The following is an 18,219-nucleotide window of genomic DNA, read 5'->3' on the forward strand; positions in this document are numbered from 1 at the left end:
CGGACACGGCAAAGCCACGCACGGCGAGGCGTGGGAGGGGGTCGAAACCCCCCCGTTAGCTCGGGTCCGTGGTGTCGCTACACACCAAACGCCTACTTGCGCAGACGCCCCTGCGGGGTCGCCCACACCGTGGCCTAGGCGATCGTGCCCGCATTTTGTCTACACAAGTAAATCTGCAGTTGCGTGACGAGTGTTGAATTCACCCTTCATTTGCCCGCGAAAGATTGATTGATGCATTTGCGGTCAGCATCATATAAAGAGCAGGTATCATGCGTGGGGCATTTCGCATATAAGATCAAGTGACCATACAGAATCTTTTACTACGAACCGCTTATTTGCAAATTCCGTAAACATTTGCGAGAACACGAATGCTTCAATGTAATGGACTAGAATAACTCTAGGTCTTTCGGGGCGTGCACTAGCACGTGACGGGCCGCTCCCACGTCGGAAAATACAGAAAATCGCGCATCAAAATGTTTTTCACGAATAAAATCTGTTGTTTGCAACTCGCGATCCTTCCGTGGAATAGCATGTCACCACACTTTCAAGCGGTCACTATCCTTCGGAGCAGCGAAAAGGGAAACTTTCTCCGTGCACGATTTGTAGCCCGAGTTGCATTGCGGCACAAAGCACTTGCCCATCTGGACAATATAAGTTGTGTAAATAAGGACACGATGAACAAGGATAAGCTATTTCAAATAGGCTAGGATTTGGGTGGCAGGCGTTTCGACTGGCGAACGCATGTGCACGAATGGGGCCTCGTCTTGTTTGGCGTGTTAGTTTTGACGGGTCAGACAGTGACGTCACGGAATATGGTGTCACTCTCAATTACTGTCGTTCCCGAAAGAAGAAACTGGAAATCAAGTGGTTAGGACGCTGAAAAGGAAACGAGCATGACCATTTCACGTTTGTGCACCCAGAGCAGGGCACAAAGTTCTACTTCTGCTACTGCAACAAACAGCATGTCTGTGACGAATAACGAGAGGCACAATCAGAATGGCACATGGTGAGTCATCAGGGGTGCAGCCAGGGGGGGGGGTTCAACCCCCCCCCCCGAAATTTTTCAATTTTGCATGTGTATATATTTACACGCACACATACAAACACACGCACGAACATACATGAAGTATGGTTGAACCCCCCCCCCCCCCCCCCCGAAAAAAATTTCTGGCTACGCCCCTGTGAGTCATGATGGATTGGTCGTTAAACGGACGTTAACCTTCATTACCACGCGCCAGCCAGCACGTGTAAACGTTGCAAAGGCGGCTGCTTGAATCAATCCGATATGGTGTATGCACAACGACAACCCATGAGAGGAATTTCTAACCTACCATTGTCAAATATGTTGCTTTCTTCTGACGACCATCATTCAGTGAAACATCAACCCCCCCCCCCCCGCCACGGCTTTCTTTTTCAGGGAATACCATTTCCTTGTTCACTAACCCAGTTCTGGTCCGCCACGGTGGACCAGTGGCTAAGGTGCTCGGCTGCTGACCCGAAGGTCGCGGGTTCGATCCCGGCCGCGGCGGTGGCCCTTCAGTGGAGGCGAAATGGCAGAAGCCTGTGTACTGCGCGATGACAGTGCACGTTAAAGGACACCAGATGGACGAAATTTCCGGAGCCCTCCACTGCGGCGTCTCTCATAATATCGTTGTTTTGGGATGTAAAACCCCAGATATTAACCCAATTCGTCACGGCGGCCTCACCCAATTTGCCACGGTGGCCTTATTTGTGCACGAGCTAAAATATCTTTGAAATTCGTGTTCACCTGTAAACTCATTATCGCTGCTTGCGGAAGCTATATTTCCTATGTGTTTCCATCTGTTGGCTACCGCCACTGAATTTTCTTGATTTGTGCGTTTACTTTCAAATGAGAGTGATATGTGCGGTTACCCTGATAAAAAACGAACGGCCAACAGTTGAAGAGTTGTCGCGAATGCAGCTTTGTAACCGACGCGGCCCCCGTTGAAGCGGCTGACCTGAAGCCTCGATACACCCAGCGCAGCCTGTCGGAAAAAATGTGAAGCGCGTCTCCGTGTTCGGCGGGGAGGCTGCGTGGCGGAGGCGGAGCGTCGGTACACCTAACCTATTCTAACACCGTGCAATGGACAGTTCTGGAGATCTCTCAGCTGTTGGGATTGGACTCTGCTGAGGCTCTTGGAGAAAGTGCACCTTCTTAGCCAGGCGTAACTGGACAGCACACACGGGTGTCACTGTCACTCCATCTGCACGACCCACCTTTATGGCAAATTGACTTGTAATTAGCCTGTTCGACAAGGGTGGTGTAGAGGGAGTACTATCGTCACTAACGACTGACCCTATCCAGCAATGAAGTGAAGGGTGCCTGCCAGGATGCACTGTTGGTTCGTTCACTACAACAAACTGGCTAAATGAGCTGACATAACTGGGCTGACAACTCTCCTTGACATTCAAGTTACTGCACGAGCAGCACCATAGCTCCATAAGTTGCCTGCTCATGTACATGCAATGAAAGGCACTGACTTGTGGTTGGGGGGGCTCCACTGTTCAGGCCTGCAGGTGCAAACAGGTCGTCCAGCTTGAGGGCTGCCTCGGAGGTTGAAGGGGCGGTTCGTGTGGTGGGGCTCTGTGGGCACCCTTTGGGTGCAGCATCTGCATTGGCCAGGGGGGGTGAGGGTGCCAGTGGGGCTGGTGGCTGGGGAGATGCCACTGGTGACACAGTCGCAGGAGCCACTGCATGGATCAACATTCCTTTGTTACGTTCAATGTGTCAGGTCCTGCCTTATCTTAATATGTCACCAACACCTGTATAGGGCAGGGGTTCTCAAACTCCCTGGCCTTGGAGAACCCCAATAGCTTCATCAGTGCTGCAAAAACCCCAATTTTCCTCTTCACACTTATGCACTTTTAGCACAAGGAAAATGGTGAATGGGGGAGGGGGCGGTGACAAACTACACCAGCTTTTCTGCTTTAGTGATGTGAACAAAGGCACAGGTGGTTGCCTCGCACACAAGTTTGCAGACACGGTCACTGCCTTCGATACCTTGCATGCTTCTATGTACACGAGTGCAATACAGAAAAAAAATGTCATTATCGAACATTCAGCCCAAACTGCAGATGAAAATTACAAGCTTCACAGCTTCAATCGATCAACATGATGCCCCATGTTGGATGCACAGCTTTTTTGTCTGTTAGAGATGGCTTACCGTTGGTGGTGGGCCGTGCCTGGTGTGGTGGGTTCTTCTTGACAGGCGCCGCTGTTGCAGTGGCTGTGGGCCGCGAGGGCTGCTGAGGAAGACTGCTGTGGCTAGCAACCACTGGAGGTCGGCCACTCGCTGGTACGCTGCCATTGGCAGACAGGCTGCCCAGTGGGCCAGTGAGACCTGTGTAGGCCGCTGTCAGGGCTGGGTCTGGCATTGGGGCCGGAGTGAGCAGTCCAGGAAAGGGAACCATGGCCGGAGTATATGATGGGGGGCCACCCATTGGCAAGCCTGAAGGGCTGTGCAGGGAGTAAGCTGCGCCATTGCTGCTGCTACTGCTGCTGGCTGGCAATTGCAGAGCAGTGGGCGGCTGTCGTGGAGCCACCGGCGTCAGTGAGGGCATAGTACCTGGGAGGGATGGCCCCAGCAGGCTCTGGGGCTCCAGTGTTGGAGCCTGGTTGGCATCGGTCTTCTCTTTCTTCACCAAGGGCTCTGGAAAAGAGAAATAAAGAGCACGACTCCTCCACAATGTGCACAGGGTCATACACAATTGCCATAACGGACATAGTACAACAAAAGCTCTCACCAACTTGCACAGTTTCACTGGTATTCAAGAAAAGCAACGCGTAGCTCAGGCACCAGTAAAGTAAATACTCAACTATGGCAGCCCTGATTCAACAAGTTGCCTGCATAATAGTACACTAGTGTCTGTGCGAGCTCCAACACATGTCGCTTCTGCCAGCATGAAAATGATGGGTAGTACATGGATTTGCCTAAACTTCGCTCTTTCAGCTCCATCGGTCTCCGTCTGGCCTACAGCCACTTCTGTTGAAAGACCGAGTTCAGCAGTCCTACTTAACCACCTTGACACCTTACTTGACTCTTTTAGGCTGACCAATTCAAATTGGCACCAATGTTACCAACAAGGCATTCTTTTATCTCAAACAAAAGCCAAAACAACAATAAACAAAGCCACAAGCACGAAGACTATGCAAATCCACGTACTACCCATCATTCCCATGGTGGCTGAACAATTGCAGTGCGATAGTTCCGTCTAGTAAATATTGTAGGAAACTCTAGGCCCATGACCATAAATGGCACTACACTCTTAGGCTTACATGGATTAGTTGTAGCTTACATGGATTAGTAGTAGCTAGCTTAAATGCCGCCAAGCGAGAGGTGGCACTGTGCTCACGCGATGTAAGCTAAGCACGGTGGCGGCAGCAGCAGCGCCGCCTGGCAGGTGAGAGGTTGGGCCGGCACACAGGGAACAGCAGCGAGTCTCTTTGGGGTTTGGCAGTGTGTGTGGACGGATGGCTCTCGGCGAGGTCCGTGGGTATGATTCCGCAAGTCAGGCCCACAGGCCCTCGTGCCGAGTCGGACTTTGGCGACGCCGCATTCGCGGTACATCGTACGTGTTATGCTGTTGTGTATGTGTTACGTTTTCTGTGTATTGTACTGGCATTATGTATTTGGTTATTTAGCATGTTACTATAGTCGGAGACAACTTCAGAAGTCTGCGACTTTTCGTCCTCAAAGGCGGGGATGCACGCAAGCCTGCACAAATGGGCGTGCACTCAAGACTGACGTCGTGAGCCAGACGGCCAGTGACCCCCCCTCGGGGAACATTGCCGAGAGACAGCAAGACCAAATGTCGGAAATAACAAGTGAAGCTCACTCAGACTCACTCAAGAAATATATTTTGCGCTTAGAGTTCACTCATACTCACTAAAACTTTCCCGAGTCGGACGCACTCCGGCTCAGACTCACAGCCCAATCAGAGTCCGAGTGAGTCAACTCATGAGCGAGTTTGCCGACCTATGCCTGCATGATCACACGCGTGGTGCGCTTGTGGCAGTTATGCTTGAGCACGTGCGTGTTCACGTGATGCACGAAACCTTTTTTTTTTTTTTTTAAACATTCTAGTGTGCACATATTGCTTAATTATTGACCTTGCTTGTAAACACCTGCAGCTCTTTAGGAAATTTCGGTCTTGTCTTGTCTGAGATGCAACTTCGTGCACCGATCGCTTTTCACGGAAGAAGTTAATTGTGGGCACATTCTGCTGTAACCTAGACAATAACTAGCTGATCTGGAGGTGTTACACCTTTTGTAATGCATCGAAACTCTTCATTTTGGCTCTTGGTTCGTTTCATTCGAAAAAGCGACCTTGGAAGCGGCGGTTTATTTAACATGAAATAAGATAACCTTTCTCTTTCCTCCAAACACGTTTATACAATTTAAACTAGATTTAACGAAGTAGAATGCTTGATTTAGTTTGTTCAATCGGAAAGTGCGCAAAACTGAGAAAGGAATTTTTTGGCCCTTTGAAATCTACAATTGTAATGTCTAGGACACCCAAAGGCTAATGCCGTATTTCATTTGCCGCTCACCCACACCCAAGCGTGTGCAAGGTCTGCGGCGTCGGGCCGGACTTTTCGCATGTTCCCATGGTCCCACGCCCAGGCAATCCAGGCCAAGTAGACGGTCACACGTGAAGCTAAGACAAGCAGTTGATATGCAAAGGCGGAGGGAATGAAGGCAGTGGCGCGAGCAATAAGGTTGCGAGGAGACGAGCCATCTCTTGATTAATAAAGGGTCCTTCCACGTCCAAACGTCCCAGCCATTTCGTCGACCATCTCAAATGTACTTAAAAAAAAAATCGTGCTCACTTGTTTAATTTAGAATTGAATTACTAAAATATTTTAGAGAAAAATTCCGAATTTCACAGTGTTGTCCGAGTGTTTTTGTCAGAAAGTTTATTCTTAGAGTATCTTGAGTATATTTTCTCGTTTCAATACCACATTTGGCTTGCATATTAAGCAAGGGTGTTTGTGTAAGGTGTTCAAAGCTGAATAATATTACTGCAATTTTTCTGCCATATACGTCTCGAGAAATTTCAACAAAACGTTCAATGTTTGCATTTTTCCATTTTAATAGTGTGCTGTGTGTGAATGTCTGAGTAACGAATACTTACTCTACAAAAAGTATATTTTGCATTAAAAAGGTTTTCAGACTACCGAAATTGTTGGATTTTACGAGAAACAATCACGAATTTGAGAAACTCGTCATTTTGGTCCACACTGAGATGCAATTTGCACCATGTAGTGCTCCAACTAAAAATCAGCTTTATACGTCAATTGAAAGGAAATAAACAGTTCCATCATTACAATTTCTTGTTTTTAAAAAGAAAATCATTTTTGACGACGAAGGCACCCGTGCTCGACTGTCCTACAGCAGCAGGTGCCGTACTGGATTTGCACGGTACTACATGTGTGAATATGAAAGCGTGGTTATCGCTTGACCCAGCCGTCTCGCAAAAACAGGGTAAGCGAATGTCATGCAGGAATCTTGCTTTGATCACTGCCATTTAATCGCTTTATTTTTTCAGTTAACAATAATTTGATCTGTGGCCTATTATTGCCAAATTCATTTTTCAAAATATTAGTCGCTCCAGTAATCTGCCTTAAATATATGGCAATCTGTTGTCACTGTTCTGCTGAGAACTGTCAAGAAATTTGCAAGCCATTTCTAATGAATATATACTGCTGCAGCCTTTTCAACAAAGTTACAAGGAATGCGCCACTACATTTGTAGAGTCCACTAGTATCAAGGATCCAAATCTGAACTACTTTTCAGCATCAGATATCATTTAAAAATTTTAAAGTATGTTCTTCCATGCATTTTCTGTGTATAAACAATATGAGCATGTATTGTTAGATGTTTTACATAAATAATTGTCAGGCATCTTTAGCTGAGAAAGCTCAGAGGTTCTGAAGCAATGTCTCAAAAATAAAAATATATTAAAATTACAAACGATGCGTGAGTGCTCATCTGAGTTGGCAGCACCTTGCAACATTGCCACTGGTATGACTCAGACAGAGGCCCTGCATGACATTGCACGAGTAAAGAGTATTGTCGACATCAGAAAAGATTTGCGGGGCGCGCACAATACCACGACTGGCACCCGGCGAGGACTATTGCTCGTCACTCCTCTTGCCCCGTTGTTGGGCTACTCGCAATGTATTTCTGGCTGCTTCAGCAACGCTTTTTTTTGGGGGGGGGGGGGGGGCCAAAGCAAGCACCCACATCGTTTCATTCTTTATCGCATGCGGAGCCCCGATTTGAAAACAGTGCTTTTAACGACACCAAAGCTTGTGTGCACGTGGTCTTAGGCGCTCCTCTGCTGTGGGGCCTTCTGGGCGTTTCAAATTGACGCAAAATTGTTCTCAATTAACAACACTAGCATTAATTATACGATGCTTTAGAGCACTTACGATTCAGTTTCAGGATTACCAGACACAGAGCTACAAATTACAGTAAAAAAGTCGCAAACAAAATGTTTGCTGTCAGGCGTCCTTTCGGCGCTTATGACGACCTGAGCGTGTCATGAGCAATCCCCACTATCTTGCTTATGACGACCTGTGCTCCTCATGGCTCTTCAGCAATGTTTCAAGAAGCTTTTGACGAATGGTGTTTTCCTATTTAAAACATAGATGGCAGCACGGGTTCCCTGACTGGCGTTTTCGATGATTGAGAGTCTACACACTAAACGGCGAAATGCGCGCCTTGCGTTTCGTGCACGTTATAAACAAACAGGGCGCAGTGCCGTCCTTTGAATGCTACCACAAGGATGGTAGCTTTATCTAGTTTATACTGAACTATCAAGGAATAGTACATTTTGTCCACGGGATGTCAAATGGAACCCTTACTTTCTGGAGGTGCGAAATTTATTTCGGAATATACATAATTCTGATTGTGGGGGGTGTTTTACCGAAAATAGGCGTTTTTCAAGGCCTTCTGCAAGTGCCCCCCCCCCCCCAATTCCTGGCTACGGGTCTCGGTATTACATGACAGTGCGAAATATGACGAATAAAACTTTCATCGGTCGCAAAATGTTTTCACAAGTATTTTTCTGTTTTGGACAGGTTACTGAAGCATTTCAGGTCATAAAAAAATTTGGCAATTTTCGAACAATTTTTTACATTAATCGGCACTTAAGGGTTTTAAGTGGCTATTTTTAACCAGATTACGCAAACGGACTAGCCTGAATGCATGATAAGTCATGACTGCAATAGACGAGATTGAAAAAACTGATTGGAACAACTGAGTGGTTTCACTGTTCACAAAAATTAACCGTACTTATATTACGGAAGAGGTCGTGTGACAACCGCCAACCAATTAGACGGAGCCGCCGGCACCCGTTTTCCCATCCGCGCTCCGTGGGGCCGCAACTGCGCCCATGGCCCACACGCGCTCTCCCACAGAATGCCGCCCAACATGGCAGGCCGTACCGTTCACTTTTCCACCCAGCGGCTGTGGGCTACCGCAGCAACCTCATAGCATTTTATAGATTACACTCGTGCTTGCCAACTATCCTGTGTCGTGCTCATCTCCACTGTGTGTTGCATATCTTATCTGATACTGTAGCTTTCTCACAACAGCCTGCCACCTCCCTATTTTGCTTGTTATCGTGCAACCCTGTTATAACAATTATTGTTTAAAACAATGAAAATTTCGCAGCCCTTGAATACTGTTATAAGTATAAGTTGACATAAGTGACTGCACAGCAAAAGTGGATTAAAAAAGAATTGCTGTAAATTGAAGATTGTGAACTCTACAGTAGACGCTATAGCATCAAGCTGGGTGTGCTCAGATGAGAACGTTGGGTGCATGTCCGGCGAACCCCTTTAATTTCGCTGGAAAAATATTTGCTGTCCGAGACCCCAGGGCAATAACAGCATTCTTAGTATTGTGAAAAAAAAGTTTGGCTTCATCAAGTAGTCTCCATAAGCCATAACTGCTTTTTGCGAATTGCACAAAAATGGGATTTTGACGCGATCCTACAAAAAAATTATTGCACCTGTTTGTCTCAAAATTCTTTTTGGCATACTATGAATAGTGCGAGTTTACAAAATGCAGTTATCTTGCAGTATTGGAGCTCTTGTTTTAAGAAAAAAAATCGCAAATATGGCCCATTCTTCAATATTGCCTTAATTTCAGATTCTCTTGCTCCGCTGGTATGACAGTCCGTATTATCACATTTTTCCAGAGCATTGCCACACATCAGGTTAACAATTGTGCCAAATATAATTGTCGAGCATTATGTCAAACGCAAACCAAAAATGCTTCAATAAGAGCGCGTCTCCAAAAATTCAATATTTTGAAAATCAATTTTAAAAAAAGGCCACCTTCGATTTTCCTTAAAATCCCCAGAATTGAAGTCAGGCGCATGTTCTCATTTAATCCACAAAAACACGTTCCATTATTTTTGTGAGATCCGAGTTACAAAGGCATCAAAGTTGCCAAATTGACGTTAACGCACAACCACTTAAATGAGGGAGCATATAGCTATAGTTGTCAATGTCATGACTTTCAGGTCGTAAATATGTTCTCTTGTGTTCACAAAACAAAAATTGACGGAAAAAAACAAAGAGTTAGTTTCTAAGAGTGAATTACTTCTGTATTTTCTCACGCAAATCACAAGAACCTCAAATGGCTCCTAACAACACAGCAAGCTGCAATGCTGTCACCTGCTTCGCAATGCCATCTTCCAACATCTCACGCGTATGCGAGCCTACGTAGACCACACAAAGGAGGAGGCCGGAGAGGATCAGCCAACCGGTCCTTACCACTTAATCACATGGCAGTAATCTGATAAGGTACAGGCGCTGGTTTTGCAGCCCCATCACGCTGAAGAATACCAAAAGAGAAACAGCACAATGCGTTTCAGAAAGCTTGAAGTCGCAAAAGAGCGCCAGCTTTCATGTCCGTCCATCGTGTCGATGACTGCCCAGCAGTCCTCGACTGAGTAGCCATTTGAGTACAGATGCGTTTCTTGTACTCCACTGACATTAATAGCCAAGTTGCACAGATCTAAGCAAGCGTTTAGCACAGACTTTCTGAACAGGCACAAGAAAAAGACTATCTATAAGCAGAGCTTTCGGAACATGAAAGGTTTGGATATCGCCTTGTTAATGAGCCTTATGCCAGCAGAAGCTCTCTCTGCAGGATCGAACAAGAACCACCGAAATGGATCACATTTATTGATTCAAAATCGATGCCTTCTAATTGCTCTAAGTCGTGGTAGACAAGACCAATTAGTGCTCAAAGTAAGACAACTGTACCAGCAACAGACGTAACTTTTCCGTGGTTACCAGGCCACTGCGACACCATCGGTAGCGAGCATGTCGATGATGCGGCTAAGAAAGCTAACGAAAATGGAGTGATGCTACCATTGCACTGTCAAGAGCGACGTAGCAGCAAAGATTTGTACGCTTGCGCACGATGTTTCAAGTTGTATGTGGAACATGCCTGGTCTACTCCACAACCGTCTTCACCGCCTTGACCCACGCCTATGACTCAAAATTCCATGTGGACTGCCCCAGTCCCAGACAACCGTTCTCTGCCGCACGTGGCTTGGAGTGTCCTTTACAAACGTCTTGGCTGGCCACATCGGAATGGCAGCCAGTGCTGCCTGTGACAACTGCGGCAGTGAAGAAACCATCAAACATATCCTGTGTCATTGCCCCCAATACAGCTCCCAGAGACAGTCCCTCTCAGCAGTGTTTGCGCGCCTCGACGATCTGTCGCTTTCTGAGCAATCCATATTAGAATGGCGGAAAGCTAAAGTTTTACACCAGAAAGTGATGAAGGCACTGCTGAAGTTTTTGCGAGCGACCTGCCTTGGTTGAACGACTATGACACTCCCGGGCGTCTACTTATCTCCCTTACTTTCCTGCTTCCCCTCCCCGGGCAGGGTAGAAAACCAAATATTTATCTTCCGGTTAACCTGCCTGCCTTGCCGCATTACATTTCACCCTTTCTCTCTCCATCGCAGAAACCGACACATTACTGTTTCAGCCGCTTAATAAAAATCGCTGTAAAATCTCCAGATGCGTTTGTGCATGACAATAATTTTCTTCCTGAGCAAACCGCTGTTGAGGAGCTACTTATTTGTTCAGTCAACAGACATTTCACCTCTGAAGATGGCGGTGAAGAGGAAATGTCATTGTCAGACATCCTACGCCAGGCGCAGGAAGGCGGAGATTTCTGCCTCGACACACTCTTCCTTTGATGTCTGTCTCATGCCCTGCGTACATTACGGCTGAATAAACAGTTGCATACAGAAACCTGACTCAGTACACATCAGAAGCTTTCCAATAATTGCTTTCGCTAGGAACGCTACTACGATGCGTACAAACAGCATACACATATGCACAAGTTGGTACTTAAAAGCAACCCTTCGTCTTTTTTCTGTCAATATCTTCTGTTTCATGAATGCGAGAGAACATATTTACAACCCAAAAATCATGACAATGGCAACTATAGCTACATGCTCGCTCACTGAAGTGGTTGGGTGGTAATGTCAATTTGGCGACTTTGGTGGCTTTGTAACTCCGAGCTCACAAAAATAATGCCACATAGATTAAGTTAGAACACGTGCTTGGCTTCAATTCTAGGGAGCTTAAAGAAAATCCAAGGTGGCCTTTTTTTAAAATTGATTTTCAAAATATTGAGTTTTTGGAGACATGCTCTTACTTGAGCATTTTTGGTATGTGTTTGACATAATACTCGACAATTATATTTGGCAGAACTGTTCACCTATTGTGTGGCAATGCTCTGGAAAACTTTGAAAATACTGACTGTCATACCAGCTGAGCAGAAAAATCTGAAATCAGGGCATTATTGAACAATGTGCCATATTCAAAATTTTTTTTTTAAACAAGAGCTCTAATACTGCAAGGTAACCACATTTTGTGAATTCACGCTGTTCATAGTATGCCAAGAACAATTTTCAGACCAACAGGTGCAATGTTTTTTTGTTTTTTTTTTTATGTAGGATCTCGTCAAAGTCCCATTTTCACACAATTTGCAAAAGGTTGTTCTGGCTCAAAGGAGACTTCTGAATTTTTTTTACGAAGGCAAAGTTCTTTTTTTTTTTCGCGAAACTAACAATGGCGTTTTTGTCCTGGGGACTCGGACAGCAAAATATAACTTTCCAAGTGAAATTAAAAGGGGTCACCAGACATGCACCGAAGTTCCTATCTGAACACACCCAGCTGTTTTCTGTGTCATACATCCTGTGAGCCATATAAACAAGCCTGTGGTCGGGGTGACAACAATCCACGGAAAAGCGTCACCCTGTCCGCTTCATTTTTAACAGCGCCGTCGGCGGTCAGATTGGGGTTGGAGGCTATTTGCCATGTGTTCCCGCTCATATTGCTCATGACAGTACTTGGCAGGTGCGCTTCAGGTGTAGAATAATTCGATGGGCGTTGTTAGACCAGACTTTTCGTGACACTCCCAACATGGGAACACATTTCTAAGTGGTCGAACAGCAACTGTATCGAGCCAAGAAATGCGAAATAAGATAGTGGAACCCAAGAAGTGGCTACTCGTACACAAAACTGGATCTGCATACCTTTATAGGACTTGGTTATCTGTCTGCAAAGCTTAATCACGTAACACCTTAACTGAGCCACAAATGTGAAGGGGAGGCTTACTGTGCGTCCCACTGTGTGCATTGAGGCACGCAGGAAAATCAGTTGCCTCTGTTGGACAGCGAAGCTGTGTTTGTGGACCCTGAGCCGGTGTCATCATGCTCGCTGAAACTTGTGATTGACCGCAGAGAGGGCTGAAGGGGAGAGTAAATAAGGAGGGGGGGGAGCGCATCTAGACGCCAAAGCCCAGCGGGCCATCAAGTGCATCCTCGACCTTCCTGTTTCCGAGGCAAAGGCTTCTTGCATGACCATTTCGCTTGCCACATTGCATAGTTCGTTCACGTGTGCTGCAAGCTACGGCAAGGTGTCCAGAAATCTGCCTGCGAAAAACCCGGCACTTGGCGTCACAAGTGAAAATTTTCTCACACTGCCATTCACCACCGCTGCAGCACCACCCATTGAAAAACTAGCAACTTGCTTCCCACTGTGCACTTGTTAGTGTTTTTGGCATGTAGAATGCATTGGCATATTGCCGATTATAAGTCGACCCCCCAACTTGCAACCCCTTCTAGGGCAAAAAAAAGTTGACTCCAAACACAGCCTCATGCTGCGGCCATAGCTCACCAATAAGTTTTTCAGAAGAGGGAGTGATGCAAAGAAACATTTATTTGCCCGTGAAACATTGCTTACGACTCGTCGTCGCTTGAGAGAAGGACGCAGTCACGGTCATTGCCATCGTGTGAGCCACTGCTGCTGCTCGCCGTCGGAACGGGTGCCAGTGGTCGTGAACCCAATCTCGAACCGCCTTCTCAACGGCAGGGTATCGTCCAGACTTTGGTCCGCGAAAGGAACGGCGTGTAGCAGCGCACGCAAAGATCTTGGTCCTTTGTTTTCTCCATTCCCTCACGTTCTTTTCCGACACATCAAACTTGCGTCCTGCTTCAAGGTTGACTTCAGACTCTTCGTAGAGGATCGCTTGCCTCTTGGAAGCAGCGCTGTATTGTTGCCGGTGTAGCGGTGGCATCTTGGTGTCTGTTTGGCAGCATCACAAATCGCACACACCACTGCTCGTAAGCGAAGCGAAATGCAGAAATGGCAAACAGGCGTGAGTGCAAAAGACGCGAAGACGCTTGTGGGCGCATGTGACTGGTCACGTGGTTTAGTTACCCGCGAAGTGTTGCCAGCCCACATGGCGCTGCCAGCTTTTGTGTGGAACGCAGATGGTTTGTCAACGAATCGTTTCTATTGTATGAAAACAAAACTGCAGGGCGCATCGCAAGGTAAATTCCTCTTTATTCATAGAGCATCGTTCACCCCCTATCAAAGGTCTGAAATGCTGCTTTCGAGACCGTGTTTCCCAAGCAGTTCGCATTAATGCCGCACAGCGGTGATTTGTAACACTTTCGTGACCGCACCTATTCCCATCAATAGTATGTTATCGATAACTTCAAGTTCTGGCACACTCTGAGCGGTTCTGGACAGCTAACGCAATGCGAAGGGTAAAATAACATGTTTTTTATCAGTTTTGTTTGCAAGTTTTTTTTTTCCACCGCAGGGGGGTTTCTAAAGCTTGTTTACAGTCGGGTAGGTGAGCGCTCGTTGTTTCAGACTTCGCGTCGACGTCGCTCACGGGTGCTCCACAGAAACGGCGAATTTCTACGGATTCCGATTAATCTGAGCGGGAATCTCTGGATGATGGTAGCAGCACAGACACGGAAGACGACTTCAATTAGCCAGGCTTCAGTACGGACGGCGAAAGTGCGTCAAACCTTCCCGGAACATCAGCAGCTATCCGCCGGTAAGTTTCACCTTCTCCTCGGGTTGTTTTATCGCTACCGCGCGCCGATGCAAACGTATCCTGCACGTACTAAAAACAGCAGCTCTTATCTGCAAGGTGTTAACTTCATTCGGGCGGGAGCATTGGGCGCCAGCTGCAAAAAGAGCGCAGTTCTCTGCCCGAAGACGGCGCGGAGCGGACTTTGACCCAACGCTCCGGTGTGCTGCGCGGCGGCGTCTTTGTGTTGTTTTTCACCGTAGAAGTCGCCAGAGAGATATGCAACCACACAGATAAGTATGCGTGGATGCATACTTTCGAAAAGCCAACATACAGTGAGAGGGACGGATCCATGGAGGGAGGTTACTCAAGAGAAGATGAGCAAGTTCGTCGCACTCCATGTGTACATGGTAATCGTTGAAGTCCCACGCTTGCATTGGTGTTGGTGTCGACGACACATATTTCCAGGCCTTCGTCCACCGTCAGTTATGCAACGAAAAAGGTTCAAGGCTTCTTGAGTGTCTCTGATCTGAAGATGACCGTTGCATCCCACGAGAAGCTTCACCACGTGTCTTCTCTATTGCAACACATGAACGACTCTTCTACGCTCTTTTTAACCCCGTCGGAACCTTTCAGTGGATGAGAAAATGGTGAAATCTAGGCTTGTGCGAATATTTGAGCGCTTCGAATATTCGCACGAATAATACAGTATTCGAATTCGCTTCGGTTCAAATTTAAATTATTGAAAATTTCGAAGTATTCGAAATGAACGAATAGGTGTATATTAGTCCGCTTATAACCCCCCCCTTGAAAGGTGGTTTCACTGCAGTGGAGGGGTGCTATACAGTGAATACACCTTTCCAGGGAAAATGCGCACTGCCGCGAAGGCCCATGTCGAGGTTAAATGAACATATTACCCTCACATCGATTCATCATTTTTTAAGTTTAAAAACTTTTTATACCAACTTATATGCTCCAAGTATAGTAAATTTTAAAACTTAACGTATTTTACAGGTCATCATTTGCATACTACCGAAAGCCAAATCCTGCTACTATTCAAAGTTGCTTCCACTTCCTTGGAACACAAAAGAATGACATTCGCATATGCCTTGTTACAATTAAAAAAAAAAAAAAAAAACGTTGCGCAGGTTGGTTGGGTCACGACAAATATGCTCATTTTTCTTTATAATATGTCATATAGACTATTCGAATTCGATTCAAAATTATTCGACCAAAATCACTATTCGCTTCGAACCTAAAATTTACCTATTCGCACAAGCCTAGTGAAATCTGAAGGTCGGTATGGTATTCAGCAGTATATGAGAGAGAAAGAGGTCAAATGAGGGTACAATTATGGATTTTTGCAGATTTGGAACGGCTACACTGTTCATTTCAACGAATACACAGAAAAACTGAAAAATACCAGAACTGCAAACTATGGTAAGAAAGTTGAACAGAAAAAAAAATTTTTTTTCCCCCGACACATGTGCAGCCAGCCTTTGTTTCACCGCGTCAAGAAATTGCATTACGCGGTGGCATGATAGGCACAGTGCCTAAATTCTTGTATTTATGTAAATAATCTTTGTACTTACAGAGCTTATATTTCCACTATTATTCTACGAGGGCTTTGCGTTCAAAATGTATATTTCGATTTTTTAAAATGTTTACCCTTTGCAGAGTAGCATTAATGTTTTTATGAATCTTTTTTTTTCTTTTTGATGCATTTTTCTTTGATAATTTTTTTATTACACTCAACCCTCGTTATAACGAACACGGATATAACGAAGTAAATGAAGAATAGTCTTGTCATAGCTACAGTGCTACAAATAAACGTTTATAACGAATTTTCGGATATAACGAAGTTGTTTTCGTCGTAGATGCTACTTGGTTATACTGAGGTTTGAGTGTATATTCGAAATAAATCCGTTGTTTGGAATTAATACTGTTGGAAAGACCAATTCTTCCTCAATCATTTGATACCCTACACTTTAGCATCAATTATTTTCAATGGCAGGAACAAAAACATTTCCTGGACCAGCCAAAAACAACACATTTTTCCGCGGTCACGAAAGTGCTAAACGCGCTCTGTAGTTTCGCCTCGCGTGGTTTCGCTATAGTTTCGCGATCGTCATGGCAGATCGCAATAATGTCCGGCTGCTGAAGCGGCGTGCGCACGTTGGGAGATGGCTGTTGCCGCGACTCTGCTGCCTCTGCGGCTGATGTTATCGATGCGTCGAATAGCAGGAAATCCGAGGACGACGACCTTTCGTCTGACCCCACAGATAAGTCGACTTTACGATTCCGTGTATAGGTAGACTCTGATTATAGGTCGACCCCCGAACTTTGGAAGGTCATTTTATGAAAAAAAAAAAACGTCTCCGTATAATCGGCAATATACAGCAGTGGTGTACATTGTAGTGGACACCATATGTGCTTTGTCAAACAGCTAAAAGATGGCACTGATAGCATGCGAGCACCATGTGGCACGAGGTATATAGTTGAGGGGCGTATGCCAATAAAGGGGACTTCTTGTTGTTGCTACGAGCCAAGCTCATGTCTTTACTCAGCGTCTCTGAACATGGTGTCAGAAGTGGGCGACTAACGCGGAATTAGGGTCGCGACAGGCGGTACAGACGTCGGGCCTTCCAAGCTCAACATTGTGCACGTCGGTACGCCTGGACTTCAGCCTCCATCGTCGTTCAACTTCACAAGCCTGGGGGAATGGACAACATGGATGACAAGGTACGAAGATTATGCCTTTGCTGCCGGACTCAACACAGCCACCGATGAGGTGCAAGTGCGAACACTCTTGTATTGCACAGGTTCTCAAGCACATAGCTTAGCTGTCGTCGCTTAGACTCTCTGCTCCGGAAAACCTCCCGTTTGCGGAAGTCAAGGCTAAGCTCGCCTTGCATTTTGTCTACCCTGTCAATGAGATTTATGAAAGCCGCCGATTTCACCGCCAAGTACAACAGCAAGGGGAGCCTGTTGAATTTTTTACGGCGCTTCGAAATCTTGCCGTGTGTTGTGGGTACAGCAACGACGAGATCGAAAACCGCCTTGTTCGGGACAAGTTTGTCATTGGGTTGCGGGACAAGTTTGTCATTAGGTTGCGGAACAAGAAGCTATGCTATCGGAACAGCTGTGCCGATGTACGAAACTTTCGGCGGAGGAAGCGTTCAGCGAAGCGTGTAGAGCGAGGCCTTCGACAGCTCAAACATGGACGCAGCGCAATGCATGAACATATCACCGCATTGCAGCAAGTCGGGGCAGCCAACTCAGTCCACTTGCAGTTACTGTGGCCGTGGTCAACACTCTCGAAAAGAATGCCCAGCTCGCAAGGCCACATGTAATTTCTACAAGAAGCAAGGTCACTTCATTCCTGTTTGCAAGGCCAAGCATCGTCGTCAGAGAGGATTTGAGGGGCACGCTCAATACCACGACTGGCACCCAGCGAGGTCTATTGTTCGTCACCCCTCTCGCTTGGTTGTCAGCTGCTCTCAACGTTGTTCTAGCTGCTTCGGCCAGGAATGTTTTTTTTTTTCTTTTTCCTGGGGGAGGGGGAAGGTGGCCCGCACTCGTTTCATTCTTTACCGCACGCAGGGCCCCGATTTGAAAAATGCGCTTTTCAACGACACCAAAGCTTGAGCGCACATGATCTAGGGCGCTCCTCCTCTGTGGGGCGCTAGTTTCTCATGGTATTTAGGCGGGTGTTTCGAACTGATGCAAACTGGTCTTCAATTAATGATGCTAGCATTAATTATACCGTCCGTTAAGAGAATTTACAATTCAATTTCGGGATTACCAGACACAAAGCTACAAA

General features: G+C 46.2%; 1 protein-coding gene across 15 annotated transcripts in view; it reads right to left on the minus strand.

The window, feature by feature from the left end:
* The window catches only part of LOC119390600 (bromodomain-containing protein 3), a 197,157-nt gene that overhangs the window by 23,874 nt on the left and 155,064 nt on the right, over positions 1–18,219 (minus strand). For all 15 annotated transcript variants that reach the window (XM_037658218.2, XM_049414078.1, XM_049414082.1 and 12 more), the window contains 2 exons: positions 3,186–3,671; positions 2,503–2,712 (listed from right to left, as the gene is read on the minus strand). In XM_037658218.2, coding sequence (XP_037514146.1) covers positions 2,503–2,712; positions 3,186–3,671 — 696 coding nt within the window. The remainder of the gene's footprint in view (positions 1–2,502; positions 2,713–3,185; positions 3,672–18,219) is intronic.

The sequence above is a fragment of the Rhipicephalus sanguineus genome, chromosome 1 (genome assembly GCF_013339695.2).
Source record: "Rhipicephalus sanguineus isolate Rsan-2018 chromosome 1, BIME_Rsan_1.4, whole genome shotgun sequence".
NCBI classification, from domain to species: Eukaryota; Metazoa; Arthropoda; class Arachnida; order Ixodida; family Ixodidae; genus Rhipicephalus; species Rhipicephalus sanguineus.